The 25112-nt window shown below is 44.0% G+C and overlaps 1 protein-coding gene across 3 annotated transcripts in view; it reads left to right on the forward strand.

The window, feature by feature from the left end:
- The window catches only part of KCTD3 (potassium channel tetramerization domain containing 3), a 34783-nt gene extending 9671 nt beyond the window's left edge, over window positions 1–25112 (forward strand). Inside the window, exons 6-18 of one of the 3 annotated variants that reach the window (XM_080918881.1) lie at window positions 54–134; window positions 536–676; window positions 1257–1347; window positions 5171–5361; window positions 9675–9790; window positions 13525–13612; window positions 13694–13810; window positions 15406–15576; window positions 17872–18027; window positions 20106–20202; window positions 21883–22067; window positions 22150–22288; window positions 23735–25112. In XM_080918881.1, the coding sequence (XP_080775007.1) occupies window positions 54–134; window positions 536–676; window positions 1257–1347; window positions 5171–5361; window positions 9675–9790; window positions 13525–13612; window positions 13694–13810; window positions 15406–15576; window positions 17872–18027; window positions 20106–20202; window positions 21883–22067; window positions 22150–22288; window positions 23735–24293 (2132 nt within the window). In that variant the 3' untranslated portion in view covers window positions 24294–25112. The remainder of the gene's footprint in view (window positions 1–53; window positions 135–535; window positions 677–1256; window positions 1348–5170; window positions 5362–9674; window positions 9791–13524; window positions 13613–13693; window positions 13811–15405; window positions 15577–17871; window positions 18028–20105; window positions 20203–21882; window positions 22068–22149; window positions 22289–23734) is intronic. The other 2 variants (XM_080918882.1, XM_080918883.1) reach the window with 2 other exon arrangements.

A 25112-nucleotide genomic window follows, 5' to 3' on the forward strand; every position in this document is an offset into this window, starting at 1 on the left:
GTGTGGAGCAGCTGTGTTGCATGTCCCTGACAGGCTTGCCTTGATTATTGCAGTGCGGAGGCTCCTGCTGTGTGAGGAGCTGGAGAGGTCGTCCTGCGGCAGTGTCCTGTTCCACGGCTACTTGCCCCCACCAGGTACTGCAGCTCGAGTTTGGTCAGTCTCTAAAAAGTTCTTTTTGTCACTGAACATAAGCATAAAAAGAAGAAAAACTGTTTTGGTAATTTTGGACCTCAGACTGTGCCCTTGCGTGAGAGTGAAGCTGTGCCATATAGAGCAGGGGTTGGCACCTTCTGTAAGGGCAGAGAGGAGCTCCGTGATGGCACTGTCTGCCATGTACACCACTGGCCTAAGCCAGAGCACCCGAGCCCAGGAGCTCTGCAGGCTTAGGTCACGGTCCCCTCAGTTACTTACTAGAGTTGGGCCTTTGCCTGTGCAGCATCGTGCTTCTGAGAGGAGTGTTGCTTTTGAGACCATCCTGTCTGAAAGTGTGAGGAAATTCAAGCATAACAGATAAAATTTGTATTCTCCTTTGTAGGCATTCCCAGTCGTAAAGTGACTAGCACAGCTAGGTCCTCTGTGGACAGTAGGAATGGACTAAATTCTATGGAGGGCGAAGCCCGGGGAAACGGGACACAGCCCGTGCTTGCTGGAAACGGAGAAGACACTATCCGGCTGGGTGAGTGACACAGAGCTTGGAGAAGGAGAGCACACATTGAGCTTGCAGGGACACGGCCATGAGTTTTGAATATTCTTTTTTGCTTCTCTTTCTCTCTTCCTCTTCCTCCCCCTCTGCTCTTCCCTCTTTCCCTCTTCCTTCTCTCCCTCTCTCTCTGTCTTATGGTTTTGTGTGTTGAACCTCTGGCGGTGGTGCTGAGCTGTGCTCCAGCCCTTTATATTTGTTTTAAATTCAGATTTGTGATTTATATATTAGAAACTCGTTTAACACTTTTTTATTCTTGATGTATAATATCACCCTCTGTTTTTGTTTTCTTTCTGTTGTTTTGTCTTCAGAACAGTTGAAACTTCCTGTTGAGAGCTAGCTAGTGTGTTTCCAGTTCAGGCTCCTGGGGTCTTGTGGTATCTGTTGGTTCTACTTAACTTAGCCTCTGTCTGGTGAAGGCATCTGCAGTCTAATAAGCTGGAGTGTGCTCTGCTCCGACCATCTTAACACCAGTAGACAGAAGCATGAACCGGCCTCTGAGCCAGAGCTTTCCAACTCAGTGTGAGATGCAAATGCTTCTCTTTAAAACTCACAGGAGTTCCAGTGGATCCAAGGAAGGTGCTAATAGTTGCTGGCCACCACAACTGGATTGTAGCTGCCTATGCACATTTTGCCGTGTGTTACAGGTACCGTGTCCTTAGTCGTCATTTGGTTTTATTTTAAATAATTATTTTATATTTAGGTTGAACATCACCTTTTAGCCTTTAGTTTCCCCCTGATAGTGTCAGCCACTGTGCTAGGTTATAATTCAGTTTGTTGTTTTACTTGATATCTTCTTTATACTGCTGATAGCCTTAATGTTTTGTTTCCCAGACGGTAGATGTGATGCAGCAGAGATACTTCACTCTTTCTGGCTCATGTAGCTGTATGTGGAAGCCTTAGGCAGGATTATTAATGTGAGTCTGTAATTTCTTTTTCGTGGTGAGTCCATCTGTTGTCCTGTGCAGCAGAGATGAGAAGAGCTCTGTACTGTTAGAACGGCCACAGTGTTGGGAGTTACGTAGTGAGGTCAGGTGTGTGCACGGGTCTGGATTTAGGGTATTGGACTAGACCGGAGTTCAAAATGAGTTTGTTTTTAACAGGGTAAAGTTAGACTCTTGAAAGCCTCATGGGCTGTGGGCCTCAGGCGGTGCTGTTGCTCCCACAGCAGAGAAGCAGGGAGGTGGCCAGAATTGCCTCCCTCGGCATGGTCCCATTTAATGTTGTTACTGGAGAGTCAAGGATGTTACAATTTTGTTTTTTGTACCTTGGTTAAGAAAAAAAAATAGCGGAGGTTGGTTACCGGTTTAAAAATGCCTCAGGAATTCACTGTCCCCTTGTAAGTACTGAAAGTGTGTGGTACAGGTTTGCCTCTGGAGGGTGCTGTCTGCCATTTTCTTGGGCTGGGCTTTGGTTGTAGTGGTAAACAGATGAGACGTCATTCTGAGGGCTGTGCTGGTTTTTAACTTAATTACTACACAGTATAGGAATGAGCTTTCGGGTGGTTATTCTGTATATGCTCTTATCATCCTGAGATGTTTAGTATGGGGATTTTATGGAATTGTTCTAGACTTAGCAACATCTGAATGTAAACTGGAAAGGCCCTTAGAAGCTAGTCTCATAGTTTAGCATGGGGTGCACAGTGGATTACTGACCAGGATTCCAGGAACTTGCCGTGACTATTGTGTGATGTGGCAGCTCTGCCTCTGCCACACTGCTGCAGGTTGTCACTTGCCAGAGTGTGTTGAGAATCTCCCAGGAGGAGGGATGGAGAAGGAAGAGTAACTGCTTGTGACATTGTGTAGGCTGGCACAGTTAGCCTATGACTGCGGCTGTGACTTGGGTGGGGAGTGAGAAGGGCAACCATGCTGGCTTTCCTTACAAACTCACATCGTGAGTGCACTGATGGGCAAACGGTTTGAAAAGAAATTGATAGTACTTTCTGAAAACCACAGTCTTTTCTACAAGGCTTAAAACAGCAAGTGGTGTGGTGGACCCATGTGCTTTCCCATAGGCCACTGACTAATGTTTGTGTCAGGTTTGTGTCCTGATCCTTGCTGCGTTTGACAGTGGCCACTCAATTAATAGAGAACTTGCTCTCCTCTTGCATCAGGACTCCATTTTAGATCTTGATCTCGGAGGAATGTCCTTTGTTGTAGATTATATGAAATTTAAGAATGTGTTTTGCTTTCTTCCAAATGAGTAACTAATTATGTTTATATTACTTATCATGTAAGTTTGCTTCCCGCTGAGTGTGAAGCCCTCTCCAGTGTGTATATGTGTGTACTTGTGCATATGTCTGTGTGTCTCTGTATTCGGGTATCTTGAACTCTTGCTTATCACGCTTAAATACACCCCTTTAATTTGAGGAAGAACTTGTCTGCAGTATACTTTATATTTACTAGGTCTCAAGGTTTTACTGTGGAGGATACAGCGATCCGTGTGTGGCTGTGCTGACTCCAGAGTCCGCAGCAAAGGGCTGGAAACTACACAGCTAGAGACTGTGGAAACTACACAGCTAGAGACATCTTTGCATGCATTTCAGTTTGAAAACACGTTTCCGTCACGGTGCAGTCATGCTTCCATGTTATCAGTGTTTCTTCTTCTACAGTCCTGATGGCTGTAGACTAGGAACTAAGAAGTGTGCTGTCTAGGAAAGAGTGCTGTGTTCCTGCATCCTTGCTTTCAGATCAACGTCCTTTCAGATTCCAGGCCAGCAGCATGTGTGCTGAGCTCAGTAGGGAGCTGCCCTGTGTCCATACTCCAGCAGCATGTGTCGTTAGTCTTTAAGTGAGGACAGTCCCTGCTCTGTGCTCAGTCTGAGACGGCCTAAAGTCCATGCTTTATTCCTCAGTCGTTGTCAGTTTTAGAGTTTAGTGGATGAGTGGTTTCATGCTTATCTAATACATCACTCCCATCTGGTGGCCATAAAGGGTAATTACAGAACTTAGGTACCGAAATTACAGCCCTTCCTAAGGCTTGGGGGAAAATAGGTACATTTTACCCTTTATTGCTTTGAAGCTTAAATAAGAAAAACATTAATTTTCACTTAACGATTAATTATGTATTTTGTGAGTTGTACTTGTATTAGTTGAGCATACATATTTAAATGAAAACAGTGGCCCATGCCTATGCTAATTAAATAGCATGTGTTCTACTAATGGCCGACCAGGTTAGCTTTCACCATATGTCATAGTGTAAAGGGCAGTTTCGTCCTTTCTCCTGCTGGGCAGAACCAAGATGGTACTCTTGCTGACTTGTTCATCATGATGCTATAAACAGGCTATAACTGTGGGGGCTTGCTGTTCACACAGAAGACCAGTCTAGAAGACCTGAATTCATATAGGACAAAGAAATGTATTAAAAATGGCAGCCAGGCATGGAGGCAGAAGTCTGTAATCCCAGCTCCTGAGTCTGGGGCAGGAAGACTGAGTTGGAGACCAGCTCAGGTACATAGAAAGACCTGGTCTTGGGGAGACACAGGGTAAGGGGGCGTGGTATGTACAGTGTCAGGTTTTGATCTGTATAAACCAGTCTTCAGAGACAGGTGTTTAGTGTTATGATGTAATGTCATCTGAGGATCGGAGACTTCATTTCTTGCCATGTCAAATTAGTGACATCATATGATTGCTAACAGGAAAGAATCCAAGCTCTTCTCAAGTGCTGACTGCTGTTGCCCATCATCAGTCATACAGAACCACAGCAGTAGCTTTATGGGAAAATGTGAGGAACGCAACCTTTTGTGTAGATAAACCAATGTAAACTTACTTATCTCTGTCTAGCTTACAAATGACTGAGACTCAGATTAGGATAATTTTATTTGGCTTTGATAATTACTTGGGGGGGTGGGGGGGAACTCCTAATTTACCTTTCTAATTGTTGGCTTGGCTACTTCACCAGTCATGTACCCCAAATACTTGCTATTTCTCTTGGCCATGTATTCATGGTTCTTCTCCTTTCATGATGGCTTCCTCCTCTCACTGTGTCCTTTCTCCCCCCTCCACAACCCCCTGCAACCCTCAGCCAGGTAACAGGTAACTCAAAACCCACCTACCTCTAATCCCTTCAGTAATTGGCTGCCATTTTTATTAAACTGAAGTTTTAAATTAAGGAATGAAGTTTGTATAACAGAAGCTTGTAACTGTGAGAATTTACTTGTAGGCAAATAGACCCTCTGGTACAGAATTTGGCATTACAGTACATAGCAACGGACCAAACCTCAACAATCTTAACATTTTCCTTTGAATTTTTAAAGTGTTTTATAAAATTTTAATTTTGGGGGAAAAACAGTATTGTGGTTCTTGTTTTATGGTTATATGTCCTATATATGTAAGTGTAAGACCAGGAATAATGTCTGTATATCTAGGTAGGTAGAGGATGTGGGTCTTTTTTGTTGTTTGTTTGCCATGTTGATTTCCGTTCTTTTTCTCATCCGCCACCAAGTTTACTCTACATGTCTGTTCTTATCAGAATCAAAGAGTCTTCAGGGTGGCAGCAAGTGTTTACAAGCCCATACCTGGACTGGACCATTGAACGGGTGGCTTTAAATGCAAAAGTGGTTGGAGGTCCTCATGGAGACAAGGACAAAATGGTGGCTGTCGCCTCAGAGAGCAGCATCATCCTGTGGAGTGTTCAAGATGGAGGAAGCGGAAGTGAAATTGGTAGGAAGACTTTTACACTGCTTGCCCATAAGTGTGATCACTGGCTGGGGTAGTTACAACTCTGGGTGCCCAGTGGTCAACACTGCGCCTGTGGGAGGGAGTGCTGTGTTTGAGGCAGGCACTGAGGTAGAGCCTGGTGCGCTTCCCTCCTGCGCACTCTCTGAAGGCTGTAGGTGGGTAAATAGTTCATGCTGTCTGGCCTCTGTAGCCAAATTTCTCAGGCTTTTTTGATCTCAGAACAAAAGCTCTCTTAAGTTAGTCAAGACCAGAAAGTATTTGTATAGGTTATCTATTGCATTCACATTACTAGAAATTAAACTTGGAGTTTTTAGTATTACTGATATAAAATAAACAATATTAAACTCATTGCTTGGTGATTCAAAACACACGTTAATGAAAAGAGATATTTTCCAAAAAGAAAAAATTTGAGACAAAAGTGATTGGTTATAGTTTGTAGTTTTTTTAAACATCTATTTTTGGGTGTTCTAGTACACATGGCTGGTGTATGTGTGCATGCATATCTGAGTGAGTGCACATGCCTACATGCCTGCCTGTTGAGTCACAGAAAGTTGTGCTCCATTTTCTGCTTTATTCCCTTGAGGTAGCCTCTCATTGACTTGGAGCTTGCTGGGTTTGCCTGGGCTGACCAACAAACACAGTGATCCCTCAGTCTCCGTTTCACCGTACCACAAGAGCAAGGACACAGACATGCAGGACTTTTTCTCTCTTCAGGTGTATGCCGGGGGTCTGAACTCTGGCCCTCATGCAGGTGCAGTGAGCACTGTTACTAAGTTGACCTGCTCCACAGCCCTGTGGTGATACCTTTAGTAATTCCTAAGTCTGTCTCTGTATTCAGTTTGCTGTGATACATTATTTTTATTGATTTATATAAAGACAGGGTGGCCTGAAATGATAAATAGTTGTAAATACATTTTTGTAAATAATATTTTCAAAAAAAAAAACTGAGGCTCTCTCTTGAATCCTTCACCAGAGTCATGAAACTTTTCTAAATTGGCTAAATTAAGATCCCCAGTCTGATTTGTTCTTTGAGTGGTTTGTAGCACCTGTGCTGGTCAGTTGGCAAATGTTGGCTTGCTGAGTTAGGCAGATTTGTAAATGCTGGTACCGTTCACTCCCCAGCTATAATGTGTTCTGGCCTTGGAATCAGTGACACATCTGACAGTGTTAGGGGTATTCACACCCACATCTGACACTGTTAGGGGGTATTCACAGCCCTGTCAGCTGAGATCTTCAGAATACACATTTCACTTGAAACTGAATGCTGGAGCTGGCAACAAATACCAACTGATGCCCTTCTTGAATTAGGCTTGTTCTGTTTGTTTGGGGAGCAATATACCAGATATCAAATCTGTCTTGTCCACCTTCTCCCTTCCTTGTTTCCTCTGAGTGTTTGAGGTCTTCAGCCAGGCACGACACTCTGAGGTGGAAGCACCTTATCTGCTGTGGCCGCTGGATCATCCCATCATTCCACACAGCCCCTCTTTCAATTGTACCTTTTATTCACGTGTCCTTAGTGAGATCCCTGAGCCACTTCCCCATCCCTGCTTGGCAGTGTTCCTCTCTGTATGATGGGGATGCCCAGAGCAGGAAGACACAGTTGCCCGGATCTTGAGTCTTCTGTTGCCTTTTGTGCATTGCCTAAAAGCGCCTTCTTGTATTTTGTCCAGTTTTGCTGTTACTGTTTGCAAGTGTGGAATAAGTGAATACCACATATCATGTTTAACAGGATAACCTCCCTTTGGTTTGTTAGAAAACATATTTTAGCATTAAAGCATAGTGCTAGTGTTATGTCAACTTGACACAACAAGGAATCACTTGGGAAGAGAGAACCTCACTTGTGAAATGCCCCTACCAGGTTGGTCTACGGGGACCGTTTTCTTGATTTTTATTTGGTATGAAGGATCCAGGTAGTGCCACCCATGGGCAGGGGCTCTGGGAAACTTAAGAAGCAGCTGAGCAAGCCATGAGGAGCAAGCCAGGAAGCAGTGTTCCCCCATGGCCTCTGTGTCAGCTGTTTTCAGGTTCCTGCCCCAACTTCTGAGGATGCTGGACTGCAAGCTAGGAGGAGAGACAGAGAGAGCCTTTTCTTCCCAAGTCGATGGTTGTGGTGCTTGTTTCAGCAACAGAGATCCATCTGCCTGAGCCCGCTGATAAATAAGCAGAAAGCAAGTTACTTATGAACCTCTCTTCCCAGTTGCTATTGAGTAGAAATTTTATTTCTTGATTTGCAAGGGTAGCATGGTAGGGAGCCCCTGGAGGAGCTGTTCCCGGAGCAGTTTGTTTATGCCTGTGAAGGTGGCCATTGTTCTTCCACATTTCACTATCCCGAGAACACGGTTGGCCTGGTGGATGCACAGTAGGCTCTCCCAAAGCTGCACCCTGCCCTATGGCTCAGATGAGACAGCACAACGGCTTCACAGAGGAGCAGCCAGAGCTCTACACACTCACACTATCGCCTCTTCTGCCAACAGTGTCACGATCCTTGAGCCACGCTGGAGTGACACTTTCAGTTCTGGAGACTATTCACAATGTCATCCTTGAATCCCCAAAACCTCACCCTTCTCAGAAAAATTAGCTTGCTTTAATTTCTGCAGCAGGACTGACTGAAGTTGGCTTCAGTTTTTAAAAGCCATCCTGCCTCACAACCATAGTCTTACTATGTAAATAATTGTGTATGACATAGAATTACTACCTTCTGCTCTGAGGTGCAGTTTATTCCTTTACCTGATTTTGTTAAGGGGGGTGTGTCTGATAGCTTTCTTTGCTCTGTCTCGGTTGGCAGGTGACGCACTCATGTATATAAATATGTATTTATATACAGACACTTCAGTGTGTAAGAGGAGATGTTCCAGCAGGACTACTGATGTTTTCTTCTGAGTGTCTCTCATCTTTCTTACTGCTTTGTTTCTGACTTTAAAAACAAGGTGTGAGCATGAGCGAGTAGGTGCCGTGTGCATCTGAGGTCAGGATGGGTCTGTGGGAGTTGGTTTTCTCTTTGCTCTGTAGGTTTTGTGCTTTGACTCGGGTTGCCAGGCCTGCACTTCGTGTGCTTTATCTCCTCCACCATCTCACTGGCCCATGGTTTTCTTCAAGATTGCTGTAGAACTTGAAGGTCTTCATGAGAAACAGTCATCTTTTCAGGCTTGTGCTTTTAAAGCACACTTTGTTTTACCCCTGACTTCTTTAAGGACCCCCTGAATCTTTATTTTGGTAGCTAAATATTAAAAAAAAATTGTTGAGATTGGCACACAGGCACTTGCTTACTAATGATCCAAAGAAAGCAGGATTTAGAGAGTGGACTCAGAGTCACGAGCTACTGGATTAAAAGACATTTTGAGAAAATATTTCTCAAGTAAGATGTGTTAGATCATGCCGTAGTTGCAGTGGGACTGATGAATGGGCCATGGCTTGAGCTCTTCAAAGATGATGTTGGAAGAACAGGAAGTCAAGTGGTGATGGTCTCTGAGAGCCTGTCAGACACGGCTGGAGACAGGCCAGTGACAGGCTGACTCTCCCCTTAGTGTGGGTGTCCCTTAGCCAAGCTCCCCTCTCACAGTTTTAGCTTACCCTTTCTGATTCTCCAGCTCAGTGACGCTTGGAAAAGTCCTTTGGAAAATCCAGCTTGTGATTTTCTTTCCTCAGCCTCTGCCCAGCTCCTTTGTCCCTCTAACTGCTGTCTTCACTGCACTCCCTTCTGCTGTCTGCATTGTAGTAGAGTTGAGTGTGCTTTCCTCTGCTAAACTGGGAATGAGTTAAAATGAATCTTCTTGTTTTCCTTTAGAAAGCTGCTCGCTTTATACAGTTCCTTTTCAATTAAATACTAGAAAACTTAAGTGCTTGTTTTGAATACAGTGTGATTTCTTTGGTCTTCTGTTACCTTATTTCTGCATTTTTTTAGACACTTTCTAGTTATTGGGTTTCCAGGTATATGCCTTTAGTCAGTGGTTTCCCAAGATCTAGTCCATGAGCAGGCTACCTCTGGATTCCCCGATGGTTTTAAGGGGTCTGGCATAATCCCAGAGTTCTTTCTCTCCCTGCCTGTCAGGTGGCGGTTATGGTGAACTAAGGCTGAGAGCCACAGCATGAGACAACACTAGATAGCTAGTGAGACTGCCCAACTCACTCTGTTCTCGGGTCCATAATGGAGACTTAAGAATGTACAGGTGCTGCCGGATTTCTGGCCGCCATTGACCACAGCACAGTCAGTAGGCCATAGTAACCCTGGAGACATCGAATCTAGGTTGTGATTACTTAGTGCTGGACTGACATCTGTGTTTGCTTTGCTGGTTAAGGTGTGTTCAGCCTCGGTGTTCCTGTAGATGCTCTCTTCTTCATTGGGAATCAGCTGGTGGCTACAAGTCACACGGGGAAAGTGGGCGTATGGAACGCTGTCACGCAGCACTGGCAGGTTAGTCTCAGTCAATGCTCTTTCCACAAGTGAAAACACTTTCATGCCAACAAGTGTCATTTCCTATAGGGTTCCTGCCAACCGTGAGTACTGTCACATGGGAGATTTGTTCCACATAGACATTTTACTGTTTTAAAAGGAGCGTGTTTTACTTATATAATGATAGTTTTAAACTGAGTCTTTGAGATTTTTAAGAGCCATATTGTGTGCATAGGAATTGAAGTAAACTTTATTGATTGAGTAGAAGGAAGTACAGATAAGTCTGGACAAAGTTAGGCTGTGTAGAGACCGGAAGTAGTTGGCTAAACACCTTCCAGGGCTTAGGGAGAATGAGACAGGACTGAAGAAAATGGGAAAAAGTGCGGGCTTTCGAAGTAATAATTTGAAGATAGTGTCTTTGCTTTGTCTCCTATGCTAACTACACTTAAGGACTGTGCTTTTTCCCCCTAGGGTATGAGACGCTTGAGCGTATTGTAAGTGGAGAGGGGAGAGCAGAGAAAGCTCTGGAGCCTGGAAGGATGGAGGTGGTGGGTTCTCAAGGAGTGAGAAGGGTGTGGAATGTAGAGCAATGAGGAGAGGGTGATGGACAGGTGTCGAGGAAAGACAGAGGTATTTGGACATGGATATATGCTATCGAGGATCACGGCACTGTGAACTACTTTTTGTGGCCCAGTGATCCATTAGTACTGAGAACTGGGTCAGGAACAAATGGACAGAAACGCAAGGAAAGACAGTAGAGTGTCGGCCTGATGGAGGGCAAGTTTCCTGGAGGTGAATGCAGTGGACCAGTGGCTGAGAAGGCACAGTGGTTGAATAAAGCCAGCTTATTGAAACCAAGATAACACGGGGCAGGCAGGGAAGGATGCAGGGATGTCAGGGCAGATTGACAACCTCAAAGGAACTGGGAAGAAAGCAGCTCAGTGAGGGTCAAGGCCTCAGCATTGGAGCAGTTCTCATGTGCTGACTGGAGAGTGCAGCCAGCTTTCCATAGCTCTGAGTTTCTCAGCCGCAGACTCAGCCAGCTGGATTAGGAATGTTCCAAAATAGAACCAACATCTTTATTGTTCCTAAACCATACAGATCCCAGCTAATCTCATGCTGTTCACATTAGAAAATGCTGGGTACTCTAGAGATGATGACACACACAGAGCTGACCTGCAGACACTAAGTCCTATTATATTTGTACATCAAGGTTTTGGTGTGTTGAGGTCTTGGAATGAGCCCAGCAGATACACAGATAACTGGGAAGCCTAGGGGCCTCTGTGCGAGCAGGTAGGCTTCAACTAGAAAATAGGATAAAGCCAGATGACAAGATGCTCAGCAGAGGTGAAGGGTTAGATTAAACGTGACAGGCTTGGGGGTGTGACAATTGACACCTGTGAGGTCCTGGAGAAGGAACAGTCCTGGGACCCTAGGACTGAGGAGCAGGGGAGCTGGTAACTCTGAATGAATCTCAGGTAAGGGCTTGTAGTGGGGAAAGTGTTTGAATTTCAGTGAAGATGCAGAAGTCGGGTCTGCATAAAAGGTATTGTGATAAAGGCAGAGGCACTGCAGTGGTGGTCAGTGGAGAGGCTCCCTCACAGCATTGTCATTGCTGGTGCCCTGCAGGGTCTGAGTCATGGAAGTGACACTCTGTGCCAGTTGTATTACAAGGGAGCCATGTTGTCACACAGGGATGTCCTGTACTGTGACCCTGGAAGGAGCAGCTCCTTTACTGTCCTGTTGGCCTTTCACTGTTGGGAGAACTAAGCGTAAAGGTTCAAATAGCTTTGAGATCCAGAGACTCATCCAGTGACCCCGCTGTGGATCTTAGCCATGGGTGTTTTGTCTGTGTATCACTGACTTCGTGCCTGCATATACATGACTGAAGCCCACATCTGACGTGGATTTGTTGCACATTTCAAAAAGACCTTGGAAAGTTGTGCATCCGTGCAGCAAACTGGCCTTGTACCCAGCTGCATTTCTTCCTAGTGCATTGTGGAGATAGGTCTACTGTGAAGCCTCAGTCTTGTCTGTAGATCTCAACCGACAGCGCTAACTGTAGGCTGGCTCCCAGGCTGCTGCACTGGTTGACAAGCTTCGCACTTGGCCTTTAGCAACATTCTAGCCACAAATAGGAGAGGAAGTGCACAGGGCAGCCCTGAGGTCTCTACTTTAGATGTGTAGTCAGGACGCATTTGAATATTAGAGTCAGATGAATCGTTAAGCATTGCATCTGCATTTAGTCTTACAAACACTGACAAATCTAGATTTTTCTATCAGCTTCTCAACCCCACCGTAGTAAAACGTGATGAAATGTTATAAAAAGCACTCTAGTGGAGATAAAATAATATGGCTTTATTTCTCATTCCTTTTTAATCACTCCCTTCTCATATAGCATAGCACACACATGCACCATGTCACAGAGTGTTAGGCAGAAAGCATTCTACAGTGTTGTCAAATAGGTAGCTCAGCCTAAGCAAGATGGCAAAAGTAACACCGTGTGAGCATCATTTCTCAAGTTCATGAAGGGATTTAAACAAAGAGTGACTACAAGTTTTATTCTCCTATTAGAATACGGAGAATACTGTGGATGCTAGCCCTGAAAGCCACAGTGTGACACACGTGAATTTGCCTCTCAATGGATCAGAGAATGTTTCATACATCACTGTGAGGGCTTGGAGACCTTGCAGTGAAGTAGTTCAGTGACAATTTGTCCTGTGACTCTATCAGTGGGGACTGAGTTTGAGGAGGAGCTACTGACCCTGTCCAAGGCTCTGCCTTGTTCTTCTTGGTGTTGAGTTCCAGAGCCCTCTTGCTCTCTGGTTCCTCCCCCAACCTCTGCTTAGATGACAACCCCTTCTCTCCCCTGGGATCACACTACAAACCCTGCTTCTGGGCCTGACACACCAGAATTGTCTTTTTCTTTTACTTCTCTGTGGGAGGCGGACAGGCACCTGAAAAATTCAGCATGTGCTTTGTGAAATAGGTTGCAGCACATAGTGCACACACACATGAAGCGATCGCATGTAGATGTTGTTCTTGCTGGAAAGAAGCCTGAGAAGTGCTAGCCCCTTGGAGCAGCACTGACTGATGAGTCTGTACAGCAAGGTCTTGCCTCCCGTACGAGGGGCTTCACAGTGCTGAATCATGAGGGGTTTTTACAGTCTCTGGCATGACTGTAGAGAGTTGTTCACTCCTGCTTCTTGCTGCTGCCACGGTGCTGTTTCTTGGCTTTATTTATTTATTATGGTAACTTAAGTCCTTTGGATTTACATGGTTACCTGTTTGCAAACCAGATTGATTGCTTTGAGAGATGCTATTTAATTCTAGTACCTGGGAAACAAGACACAGGGAGCTTTGCCTCTGCTGTTCCTTAGAAGAATCTTTACTAAGGATAGTAAGACAGGACACTGTCCACTTGAAGTTGTAGCAGGTTGGCAGGTTATTCACTGTGTGTCTTCAGCACTCTATTTTATATGAGTGACATAAGGGATGGGGTGGGGTGGTCTTTCTTAGCCTTCCAGTTCCAGAAGCTGTGGTGTAGTCACCACTTGCAGCAAGAAGAGGTGACACATTTGACTTCAGAGAGCATGGGCTCCTATGGCATGCAACCAAAATGTGTGTCTTCACAGCTGCATGGGGGTGGAAAGACAGCTCATTGTCTAAGCTTCCTAAAATTGGGTGTTGGGATACCCAAAAGAATCAAAGAAATGACTCTCTCGTCCTAACACGTAATGATTTCACTGCATCAGGTACAGGACGTTGTCCCAATAACCAGCTACGACACTGCAGGCTCCTTCCTTCTCCTGGGATGCAACAATGGATCAATATATTACATAGGTGAGCATCGAACATGCTTTATGCATGAGGACATGGAGACTTAAGTCTCTGTGTTCTGATCAGATGTGTTCCTGTCTTCAGACATGCAGAAGTTCCCACTGCGGATGAAGGACAACGACCTCCTTGTCACTGAGCTCTACCACGACCCTTCCAATGATGCCATCACTGCACTGAGTGTTTACCTCACCCCCAAAACAAGTCAGTACACGGCCAGCCTGGGGGGTTCTCGAGACTGCATGTATTTACTGATCTCAAAGATGCCCTGTAATGAGAGAGTGCTGAGAAACATTAACATGTTGACCTGTGCCTGGGGACAGACCATGTGCTTGGATGTGCTGCTTGGTGACGGCATCACTTGACTGATTCATTAGACAAGAGAATCACATCAGCAGGAAAGAGCTGTAGTGCTCGCTGAAATGACTGAAGACTCAGGACCACTCATACTAGCCCTGTCTGTCTTCCTCCCTCCTTTCTTCCTCCTTTCCTCCCTCTCTCCCTCCTTCCTTTTTTTTTTTTTTTTTCCCTATTATTTGTTCTGTGCATTCTCCTTGGCTGCTTTCAGCAAAAGAGCTAAGAGGTAATGACAGACAGTGTGGAAAACAGAATTTAAAATACTTAATTGCTACTTGTTTCTTAGACAAAGCTTGCTGCGCTCTGCTCTAGAATGACTGTAATGAAGTATGGAATCCCCCAATCTAATTTACAATTAGAGGTGAAACTGAGGAAGTTTTAGAAATCAAACTACACAGAGGAAATAAGCCCTTCCTCATGTTGGCAAGACTTAGAAAGCATGGAAATGGTCTTCCCGATGGCTGCGGTGTCCCAGTCCTGTGCTCTCCCTTTGGTGGGTTTCTCAGGTGATGAGGAAGTCCAGCCCACAGTTATCTCCTGTGCAGCTTGCCAGAAAGCAGTGTCTGCCAGACCTTTGATTTGTCATGGGATGTGGCACCAGTTTAAGAAAAGCTACCAGGGTTGGAATTATGGCTTAGGGTTAGTACTTGCTGCTCTTCCAGAGGACTCTGGTTCTGTTGCTAGAACCACATGACAGATCTCAACTGTTTAGAAGTCCAGATCCAGGAGCCTCAATGCTCTCCTCTGGCTCCAAGGGTACCAGACATGTAGCTGGTGCACAGACATGCATGCAAGTGACACAGTCATACATAAAAATTAACCTTTGAAAATAGGAAGGAAAAGAAATGTGAAGCCACAGCTGAGCCAGGGTGGATTGAGGAGACAGGATAGTCATCGGTGTGGTGTGAGCAGATTAAGTGTGCCTGTCCCACTGTGTGGGACTTGACCGTCTTAGTGGAGGTGACACTTGGTTAGTGAAGAATGGCCCAGTGCCTCTGCAGTGAAAGCCCAGGCCACTCCTGGCATACTTTGGCAGAGTACTGCTATGGGATGGCATTCTTCTGGTGGGTCTGGCACAACAGGGTTACTCTCTAAATTGATGTTGAGTTGGTACCATGTCTCAGGCACTCTGAAAGCTGATTCGGCTTCTATCAATAAGTAGCAGAGGCAGGAAGGCATGAAAATTCATAGAATAGTGTGTAATTACCACAGCAAAACCTAAGATAGTGCAGGAGGGCCGGGAGCGGTTCATTGTAGGGTGGAGGGTCAAGAAGGACCTGTGAAGGAAATACAGACTTTCTGCTGGCCCAGTAGTCTTGAGCTGTGTTTGCTGAGGTTTTTGGTCACACGCTCTGATTTCTTCTGGGCTCTGTCATCACGGAGGCTCACGGTTGGGCTTCCAGTCTTCACATAACTCACTCCCTTTGACCTGTGGCTCTTAGGTGTCAGCGGAAACTGGATTGAGATAGCCTACGGTACGAGCTCTGGAGCAGTTCGAGTGATTGTGCAGCATCCGGAGACGGTCGGCTCAGGGCCGCAGCTCTTCCAGACATTCACAGTTCACCGGAGCCCTGTGACAAAGATCATGCTGTCAGAGAAGCACCTGGTGTCAGGTACAGTAAGACTCCCTCTTACCTCCTGTGACACCTCCTGTTGCCTGTCTGTCCATACACTGAGAGAGGAAGAGGAGTAGTTCGGGCTGCATTCTGAAAAACCGAAGGATTGTGGCTTTGACTTAGTAGCTTTTTTTCCTAGTAGCTCTTTCTGTGCCATATTTCATTTCGAGAAGCATATCATATCACTGCTGAGATTTTTCTGTTTCAAAATTTTCTGAGTTTGAACTTTAATATAAATTTATTTCATTAGCTTCAGTTTTAAGCTTAAGTTGTAGGCTTAGATGTATATTTTGATAGTTGATTACCTTATGTTTAAAATTCATAACAATATAAAATTATGTGAAGAAAGTAACATTTTGTGGACTTATTGTTCCCTATAATCACAAAACTTTAAAAATTTTAAATATGGAAGTAAATATGATATTACATGCTAATTTTGTCTAGTGCCAACCTTCTTTCTTTGGATCATGACACTCTAAGCTATTAGCTTTTCTAGTTTGTAAAAATGTCTGAAACTTCTTTGCTCTTGTTTGTTTTGTTTGCTGTGTTTGGGGTTCCACGAACTTGTTTGGTCCTCAGTAAGGTCTCCCAGTCTGTAAAAGTAACCTTGTCTGCAAGAGTCTCCTGGGTGTTCTTCCCAGGCTGACCATGTGCCTGGTTATTTATTTGCCTGCCATCAGCCTCCTTCTAGACAATGAGTTCCACAGCAGTAGTTGTGTGTTCTCCAAGAGATCCTGAAAAATGCTGTATGTTGTAGGCCCAGATTTAAATGCCCAGTTTAAAGCCCAAGTATGGAAGTGTTCTGTGTTCTCAGCCCTTCTGCCCCCTGGTGGCTATTGGTGTAAATGCAGCCATGTGCTTTTCTGTGGTATGCACGCTAAGGCCTGAAATGGAGCTGTGCAGGAGTAGGAACAAGGTTCTGTCATCAACACTTGAATCATCCAGGATCACTTCAGTTCTTTGTCTTCTCAGTCCTGCTAAGCTTAGTGAAACCACCGTTTCCCACAAGACTGGTTAAATGCCCTACCTGCATCTCCTGTACTCACTAGAGAACTGAGGATTTCATTATGTACTGCTAAAAAGTGCACAGGAATTACTTCTTGGTATTCTCCACGTTTCTTTCTACAGTTTTCTTTAAAATACAAAACTGATACTGTATGACATAGGAACTGGGGTGTTTGTATGAAAGTTTTAGATTCCTAGCGTTAGACATTTACAAAATCATCACAAATGGCAAGTTAATTTCCCCCTTGTTAAAGCAAGCAAAAAAGTATACTTCTTCCTAAATGACTTAATGTTTTAGGGTATGTTTTTAATAAGCATGCCCATTTAGAACAGAAATGTGGAGAGAGTTTAGGAAGTAATGCACTGTATGGTCATTTAATAGCATTCCTACTCAGAAATTAGCAACAATACAACCAAGGGAAAATCTTGGAAGACATAAATGTAGAAAAGTTTTTTTAGGGTTGAGAGAGGGGTGTTTTATATTACTCGGACCCTAAATAGCCTAAACCAGCAATAACTATAAACTGGTGACTAGAACTTTCCACGCATCTTATAGGGTAATTCTGTATTACTCATTTGTAGTCACATTATTGTCTTTATTAGAACTGAGCGTTGTTTCTTAAAAAAAAAAAAAAAACAGTGTGCAGTAAACAAACTTATTGTGGGTAGGTTTTAAAAAATCTTTTATTAAACCATTATTATTATTATTATTATTATTATTATTATTATTATTATTATTTGCCTTTGTGGGAGCTTATGAGACAGGGTCTTTTTATGTAGTCCTGGCTATCCAGGAACTACCATGTACAGCAGTCTGGCCTAGAACTCATAAAGACCTGACTGGCTCTGCCTCCCAAGATGTGTGCCATGATATCTGGCTAAGTGTTTTAGATGTGAATGTCTATGTCTTGTAGTGTTTGACTACCCTCAGAGACCAGCAGGTCATCAGATTCCTTGGAGTTGGAATTTCAGGCAGTTGTGCATCCACTGAGGTGGGTGCTGGGACCACACTTGAGTCCTGTGATAAGAAACAAACATTCCTCTCCACTTTGTGGGAGTCCGCTCCCACCTTTTACCCTGTGAGTCCTGAGGCAGAGCTCAGAGTTTGAGGCGTCTTCACTCTGTCATCTTCCCAGACACACTTTTCTCACGTTGGCTTACTATGTGCAAATCGAGTACACTTTTGAGGCAAATCTGTGGTCTGCCTTTTCACATGTACCATGATCTGCTTGATGTAAAAGAAGAAACAAGTTTCAGAGTAGAGGAGTGACATTCTTTGTTTCCTAGTGTGTGCTGACAACAACCACGTCCGCACCTGGACAGTGACACGATTCAGAGGGATGATCTCTACACAGCCAGGCTCCACTCCGTTAGCGTCATTCAAGATCCTGTCCTTGGAGGAGACGGAGAGCCATGGCAGCTATTCCTCTGGAAATGACATCGGTAGGCATCTTCAAAGATGGAAATCTAGGACCAGGGTTGACATGGGAATTTTATATTTTAATTTCAAAAGTCATTTGAACAAATGTGTGTGTGTGTGTGTCTATGTATGTACGTGTACACACACATGTGCATGTGCCATACATGGGTGCATTGCTGCCTGAGCACACATGTTGGAGGTGAGAGGATAACTTACTGCAGTCAGTTCCCCTCTGCTGTGAAGATGCTGGGGATCAGACGCAGGTCGCCAGGCATGGTGACCAGTGCCTTGAGCTGCTCTGCCACAGCTAATCTTCACATGTTACAGTCTTGCATGTAGGCTTCCAAAACAGTAATAGGAATATACAAAGTGACCTCTTATCTTCTCTCCCCCCTTTTGTTGCTAGGGATGGGATTCATACTCCCAAGCTGCCTTCTAGGTCACCAGAGTCTAAGCATATCCTTAAAGGGTGTGTCTAGTGCTGATACTGCAGATTCTTAAGGACCTTTGCCCTCAGCTTACAAGTCTTTAGTGCATAAAACACAGTATTTGTGGGAATGAAGAGATGGAAGACTTGAGTTGGTTCTGGAGTACACCTAGGAGGCTCTTTGGAATCCAGTGCCCTCTACTGCTTATGTTGTAGACATTTTTTAATGTCTAATCTGGGGTTTATACCCCACCTTTGATTGTTTAGTTCTTGGATAAAAGACACACATTACCTTTATATTTTCAACAAGCCTTAATCAGCACAAGCACCAGGCAGACATCTGCCCTCTGTGCTGTTAGAATCTCCTTTTCTATTATAACCCGAGTTATTATTTACTATGTTCCATCTGGGCTGCTGTTAACTCCAGTTGGCCATCCCTCATGGCCATGTTTTCATGACTCATCTACCATGGCTGCTTCTCTTTCCTCCTTTACCTTTTCTCTCTCTTGTCGTTCTCTAAACCCGCCTATGTCTCTTCTGCTCAGCTATTGGCTGTCAACATCTATATTCACCAGTAAGAAATGACTTGGGGGCAAGGTCACATAGCTCACTTGGTTCTTTGTTCAGAGTAGCAAAATTAATCTTAAATTCTGGATCAATATACAAAGATTTATACTAACAAAAACCTAAAATCTGTATTAATATACAAAATTTGTATCAGTGTAACCAAAATACAACCTCAAATCTGCATCAAAATATAAAGATCTCTGCTAATGTAATATAGCTATAGTATACTTTTAATAGTAGATTTAGTAATCCATCCCTATTTATCTAATTTTAATAGTATTACTATATCCCCTTTTTTCTTTTCAAACCACTTCCCTTTTTTAAAGAAGGAACGACAGAGAAGAGAAAAGGAAAAGTAGAAATCCCCAGTCAAAGCTCTCTATTTAGTTTCCCCCGTGTCCAAAACTATAATTACTTGTAAATCATCTCTTAAAATGACAACATATCTATCATTTATAAAATAACCAAAACCACCATCCCCAACGTAAGAAATTGAGACAACAGTCTTATAATTGGGGTAAAGAGCTCCTCTTTGGGGCCCAAAACGAAATTGAAATAAAAGTTCAGTCAAAGCTGGTTGGCATTATTTGCTATCCATTCTTCATGTGTTGAGAAAGCTCAGGATGTAGCTGAAGTCCTGACTGGAATCATCGGAAAGGATGGATGAATGAGGTCACTGGGGATTACAGACTCTGGAAGCAAGTCTCTGGAAGCAGCACCAGTTGAGGTAGGGTCAGGCTAGGAGCTGGAACAGCAGGTCATTCAGCATCTCTGGTGAATCTTATCAGGCCTGCCCTCTTGCTGTTTATGTATAAACCTTACAGCCAGTTGTGGGCACAGTGTCAGTCACACACAGGCACTCACTCACACATACAGAGACACACACAAACAGACACACATACACAAAGAAGTACTTAAATATTGTATATTTCTATTGTAAAATTTTATGCAGATTGACATACTTTTGCCTTGAGCTTGTGTATAACGTTGATGTGTGGCTCGTGCCATATGAGACATGACAGTTATTTGGGGAAAGGAGTGTTAGTGCTAATGTGCTTTTACAAAAGGAAACCAATTCTCATCCTTGTCCTTTCTTTTCTGACACAGGGCCTTTTGGAGAACGAGATGATCAACAAGTGTTTATCCAGAAAGTTGTTCCCATCACCAACAAGCTGTTTGTCAGGCTGTCATCAACTGGAAAAAGGTGACACTTCACATATATTCAAAAATTGCTTTTGCCTTCCAGAACAAAAGAAGGCACTGGGCACATCAGAGCAGACCTCCATCCCCATGCTGGTTACCTATAGAAGGGACTCAGCAGTGCGCTTGCTGCCACTAAGAGTCGGGGTGACCGGATGGAGCGCACCATAGAGAACCATGGGATCTGAACACCTCTCGGTCATGCACAAGTGTACATCCATTAAGTGTGTCTCTCAGATGGGGCAGTACAGATTGCCAGACCATCTCTATGTAGAACAAGAGGAAGGAAGCTGGTCATCCTTGGCTGATGGTTAACATAACCTGTCTAACTTGGCCATCCCTCCCAATTAGCAGCTGTCCTCCTTCTCCCAGGGCAGGGCCTTTTTTGTTGTACCTTATGCTTGCAGAGCAGGGGTTCTCACTGGTCCCAAGTGCTGTTGGGACCCTCTTTTCTGCTTTTGTCTTTCTAACTTTAATGGTGATCACAGTAGATTTCATGGCAGACAGATGCACTAAATTTTGATAGTATCCTTTATAGCTATGTAAATTCAACTTAAGTGACCTCATCAGCTGTCTGACAGAATAGGGTTCCACTGTCTGGAACATATGTTATATAGGTAAAGTGAGAAAAAACAGAGGCCCTATTGACCCTGACCGTAGTGGATGTTTGTAAAAATGAAAATTTTTTTTGCCATTTTTAAATGATTGTTTTTAGTTTTGCTGAGTTTTTGTTTTGTTTTGTTTCCTGCATGCCAGGCAAATGAGCAAGTAAAATTACTAATAGTGGTCATTAATCAGACAGATTTCCTTTTAAATGTTGCTAGTACTTTTGAGGCTCTTAAAGTTTCCCCATTTAACTTTATTTGGCATGTCTCTGGTTACATGGTTTTTAATGAATAAACTCTAAGCGATGATGGTTTTATTTCCATCAGAGATAGCATATAGTCATTAGTAATTCATGAATGAATTCTAGAAAATGGCTGATGTGTCCACAGATTTTTTGTGTATATATATTTTTTAAGAAAATGAATTTAGAGTTTGTGCAGTGATTAGTATGTGCTCAGTGCAGAAGCTGCCAGCTCCAGTTGCAAGGAATCCAGCACTCTTTCCTGTCCTCCTAAAGCAGCCGGCGCACAGACATGTAGAAGTTACACTGACTGAAATGAAGTGCTGAAATACCGAGTTTACTCCAGATGAGGTGACTCCAGTCTGTGTGCCTAATAGGACTGCTTCATTGGCCTTGTCCACGGGGCTGCTTCCTCTCTGCCCCCCCAACTCCCACCCCCAGCTTCATGGCCTCTTACTCTGATCACGAGCTGCTTCACTTCTGACTCAGAGGTCTGGAGCCTTTGTGGGTTTACATTGTGAACTATTGTGCATAAGCTGTAGAGATATTTTATCATTAGCATATTTTATCTTTCCTTCCACTTTTCTCTTTCTATTTTTCTCACATCTTCCTTTAGAAGATTTGCTTGTTCCCAGGATGACTTTTGTGACTAAACCATCTCTGTATTTCAGTTGAGAACAAACTAGTATGTGAGATTTCTGTCAACTTTCTTTGACCATTTTTAAACTATTTTAGATACATATTCTTTGTGTGACTTTGAAAATGGAAGTTAATGAAATGTTCCAATTGTATGATGTATGTGATAGCTTCCTTTGATCCGCACCACCCTTCTTCCAGAATATGTGAGATCCAGGCTGTCGACTGCACTACAATCTCCTCGTTCACTGTGAGAGAGTGCGAGGGCTCCAGCCGGATGGGCTCCCGGCCACGGCGCTACCTGTTCACTGGCCACACCAACGGCAGCATCCAGATGTGGGACCTGACCACAGCCATGGATATGGTCAACAAGAGCGAGGACAAGGGTAGGTGACTAGGTGATGGCACAGCGGAGGTTCGGCCCAGCTGACCTTTGACCTGCCATTTGAATGAGTGTTTCTCTCTAAGATGCAGGTGGCCCCACTGAGGAAGAGCTGCTCAAGCTGCTAGACCAGTGTGATCTGAGCACGTCCCGCTGTGCCACCCCCAACATCAGTCCTGCCACCTCTGTGCTTCAGCACAGCCGCCTTCGAGAGTCCAGCTCCAGGTGGGTCCCGAGGGGACAGGACATGCTGTAAGCTTGCCGTTGTGAAAGCTGCTATTTTCAAATACACTTTGAATCATATATGTTGACATTGAATTGTTTGAATATAAATTTTTATCTGTATGTATAGCACATCTTTTTATGGAAAACATTCTAAACTTTTATTGAATTTGTTCTTTGACGGTTTCATACATAGGTAGTGTGCAAGGAAAAATCTGTTGGGGTCTTTTGTGTGTCTGACATGTAATAACTTTGGAAATCTATTAGTTATTTTTCTATTGTGATAAACACAATAACCATGATAACTTATAGAAGTTTATTTGAGCTTAAGCTTCCAGAGGGCTGAGTCCTTCACAGTGGGGAAGCAGCAGCTAGAGCAGGGTTCTCACATCCTGAACCACAGGCTCAAAGCACAGAATGAACTAGAAACAAGGTGGTAAATCCCCAAGGCCTGCCCCCAGGCACATACTTCCCCCAGGGAACCACACCTTCTAAACCTTCACATACCTTCACCTACTGGGGACTAAGAGTTCAAAGGCCTGAGACCCTGGAGACACTTGCCATCCCAGGAACTGCAGAAATGGGCTTTCCCCTGCAGTGCCTTATGTGGTCGGCAACCCACCCTGCATTGGAGGTCACCCATCAGCTGGATACTGTGTGGAGATTGTTCTTATCGTTCAGGTGCAGTGCTAACCAAAAGTGGTTAAGTAATCTTATCTAGTTTTAGATACAACAAAATACTCAGCCTTTTCCAACCATATTGACAAAAATGTTCAAATTCTGAGAATCCAAGAACCAAATATTGAAGGACATTGATTCCTTATTGGTTTCAAAGACTTATTTTTCTTTTTCCCTTCTATTGGCTGGTTTTGTATCAACTTGACACAAGATGGATTTATCACAGAGAAAGGAGCTTCAGTTGAGGAAATGCCCCCATTAGATCCAGCTGTAAGGCATTTTCTCAACTAGTGATCAAGGGGGCAAGGTCCCTGAGCTGGTAGACCTGGGTTCTATAAGAAAGCAAGCTGTGCAAGCCAGTGGAAGCAAGCCAGTAAGTGACATCCCTCCATGGCCTCTGCATCAGCTCCTGCTTCCTGACCTGCCTGGGTTCCAGTCCTCACTTCCTCTGGTGATGAACAGCAATGTGGAAGTGTAAGCTGAATAAACCCTTCCTCCCCAACTTGCTTCTTGGTCATGATGTTTTGTGCAAGAGTAGAAACCCTGACTAAGACAGCCCTACTATTCAAAATTGTTGCTTGATTAGGAATATGTACGTTATTACTTTAGTTGGTAACTGTGTGTGGTATGATCCACTTGACAAATACATTTGTATACTGAGAGGTGTGGATAGTAACATGCCTTATATGTTTCGTTGGCAGTTTAACTGCTGAGATAATGCTCCTGAGACCTTGGAGTGAAACCCTGTCATTTTTTAAATCTGTCTTTCAGCCTTCAGCTTCAGCACCACGAAACCATCCATGAAGCAGCAACCTACGGTGCCACACGGCCTTACCGAGAGAGCCCTCTGTTAGCTAGAGCAAGGAGGACTGAGAGTTTCCACAGCTACAGGGACTTCCAGACTCTTAATCTCAACAAAAACATAGAGAAAGTTGTCCCTGAAAATGGTCACATGGGTCCAGCCCAGGCTGAGGTGAAGGGGGCAACAGGGGAGTGTGCTGTGTCTGAGAGGAAGTCTCCTGGGACAGAGGTAAAGAGTGTGAGAGAGTCAGATGGGGGGTTGGAAGTGCATAGAACAGCGGAAGGTTTGTCAGAATCCAAGAAAAAGTCAGCAGAGGATGAAAATGAGCATAAAGTGGAGTTCCGGAAGAAAGGATTTGAAGCAGGAGGATTCCTTGGAAGAAAGAAAGTTCCCTATCTGGCATCCTCACCAAGTACCTCTGATGGAGGGACCGACTCTCCTGGTACAGCATCCCCGTCTCCAACCAAGACCACTCCATCACCTCGGCACAAAAAGAGCGATTCCTCTGGCCAAGAGTACAGTTTATGAACTTGCCCAAGTGCGTGAGGGTTTTTCTACATCTAAGAGAAAAACAAAATTTCTGGGATTCAGTACTTGGCTTTTATACCAAAACCTCTACAGGGCACAGTTTGACCTGTTTAGTGTTTTCTGGGCTGCCCTTCCTAAAGCATGTGAGGCAGCGGCCGTGTTCCCAATGCCGTAGCCCAAGGCCTGTCTGGCAGTGGTACCTTAAAGTTAATCTCATAATCTTTGAACATGGGCTCCTGACCCTTGTGATTGCAGAGTGTTTACTAGATACATAATGAGGTGCTATGTTGTGAAAAAGTCTCGTGTAACTCAGAACACTATCATTGGTCCCCAGGGTCCACTGTGCACTACGTCTTTCGGGTTGTTTATTTCACTGTGGGTCATTTTCTGATTCTTGTTGGGAGTCACTATAGCATGCGTCACCAGTGTTTGGTACCTGAAGTCCTTCCAGTGGGGTCAGCGTCTGTGTTTGAATAGGTAAAATGATAATGACAGAGGGGAAATATGGCTCTTCACAAGGGAATCCCTCCATTTGCTACTCCCGCTACCTTAGGAGCCACTGCATTTTTGCAGTGTCTCACAAGATTTGAATTCTGGATTTGGAGTTAAATGCTTCAATATGTAAAAATGTTATTTTGAACTCTAGGGGCAAAAGAAAAAATTTTGTACATTTTCTTCATTTAATTAGAATGGTTTACATATTTCTGCAAATGGAGAAAATGTAAAATTTAAACCCATCATACTAAGTGAATGATGTATATTCCCATTCTCAGAAGTATAATGAAGTTGGAATAAATTCTTTAAAGTTTACTATATTGA

The sequence above is a fragment of the Micromys minutus genome, assembly GCF_963924665.1.
Source record: "Micromys minutus genome assembly, chromosome: 1".
Lineage (NCBI taxonomy): Eukaryota > Metazoa > Chordata > Mammalia > Rodentia > Muridae > Micromys > Micromys minutus.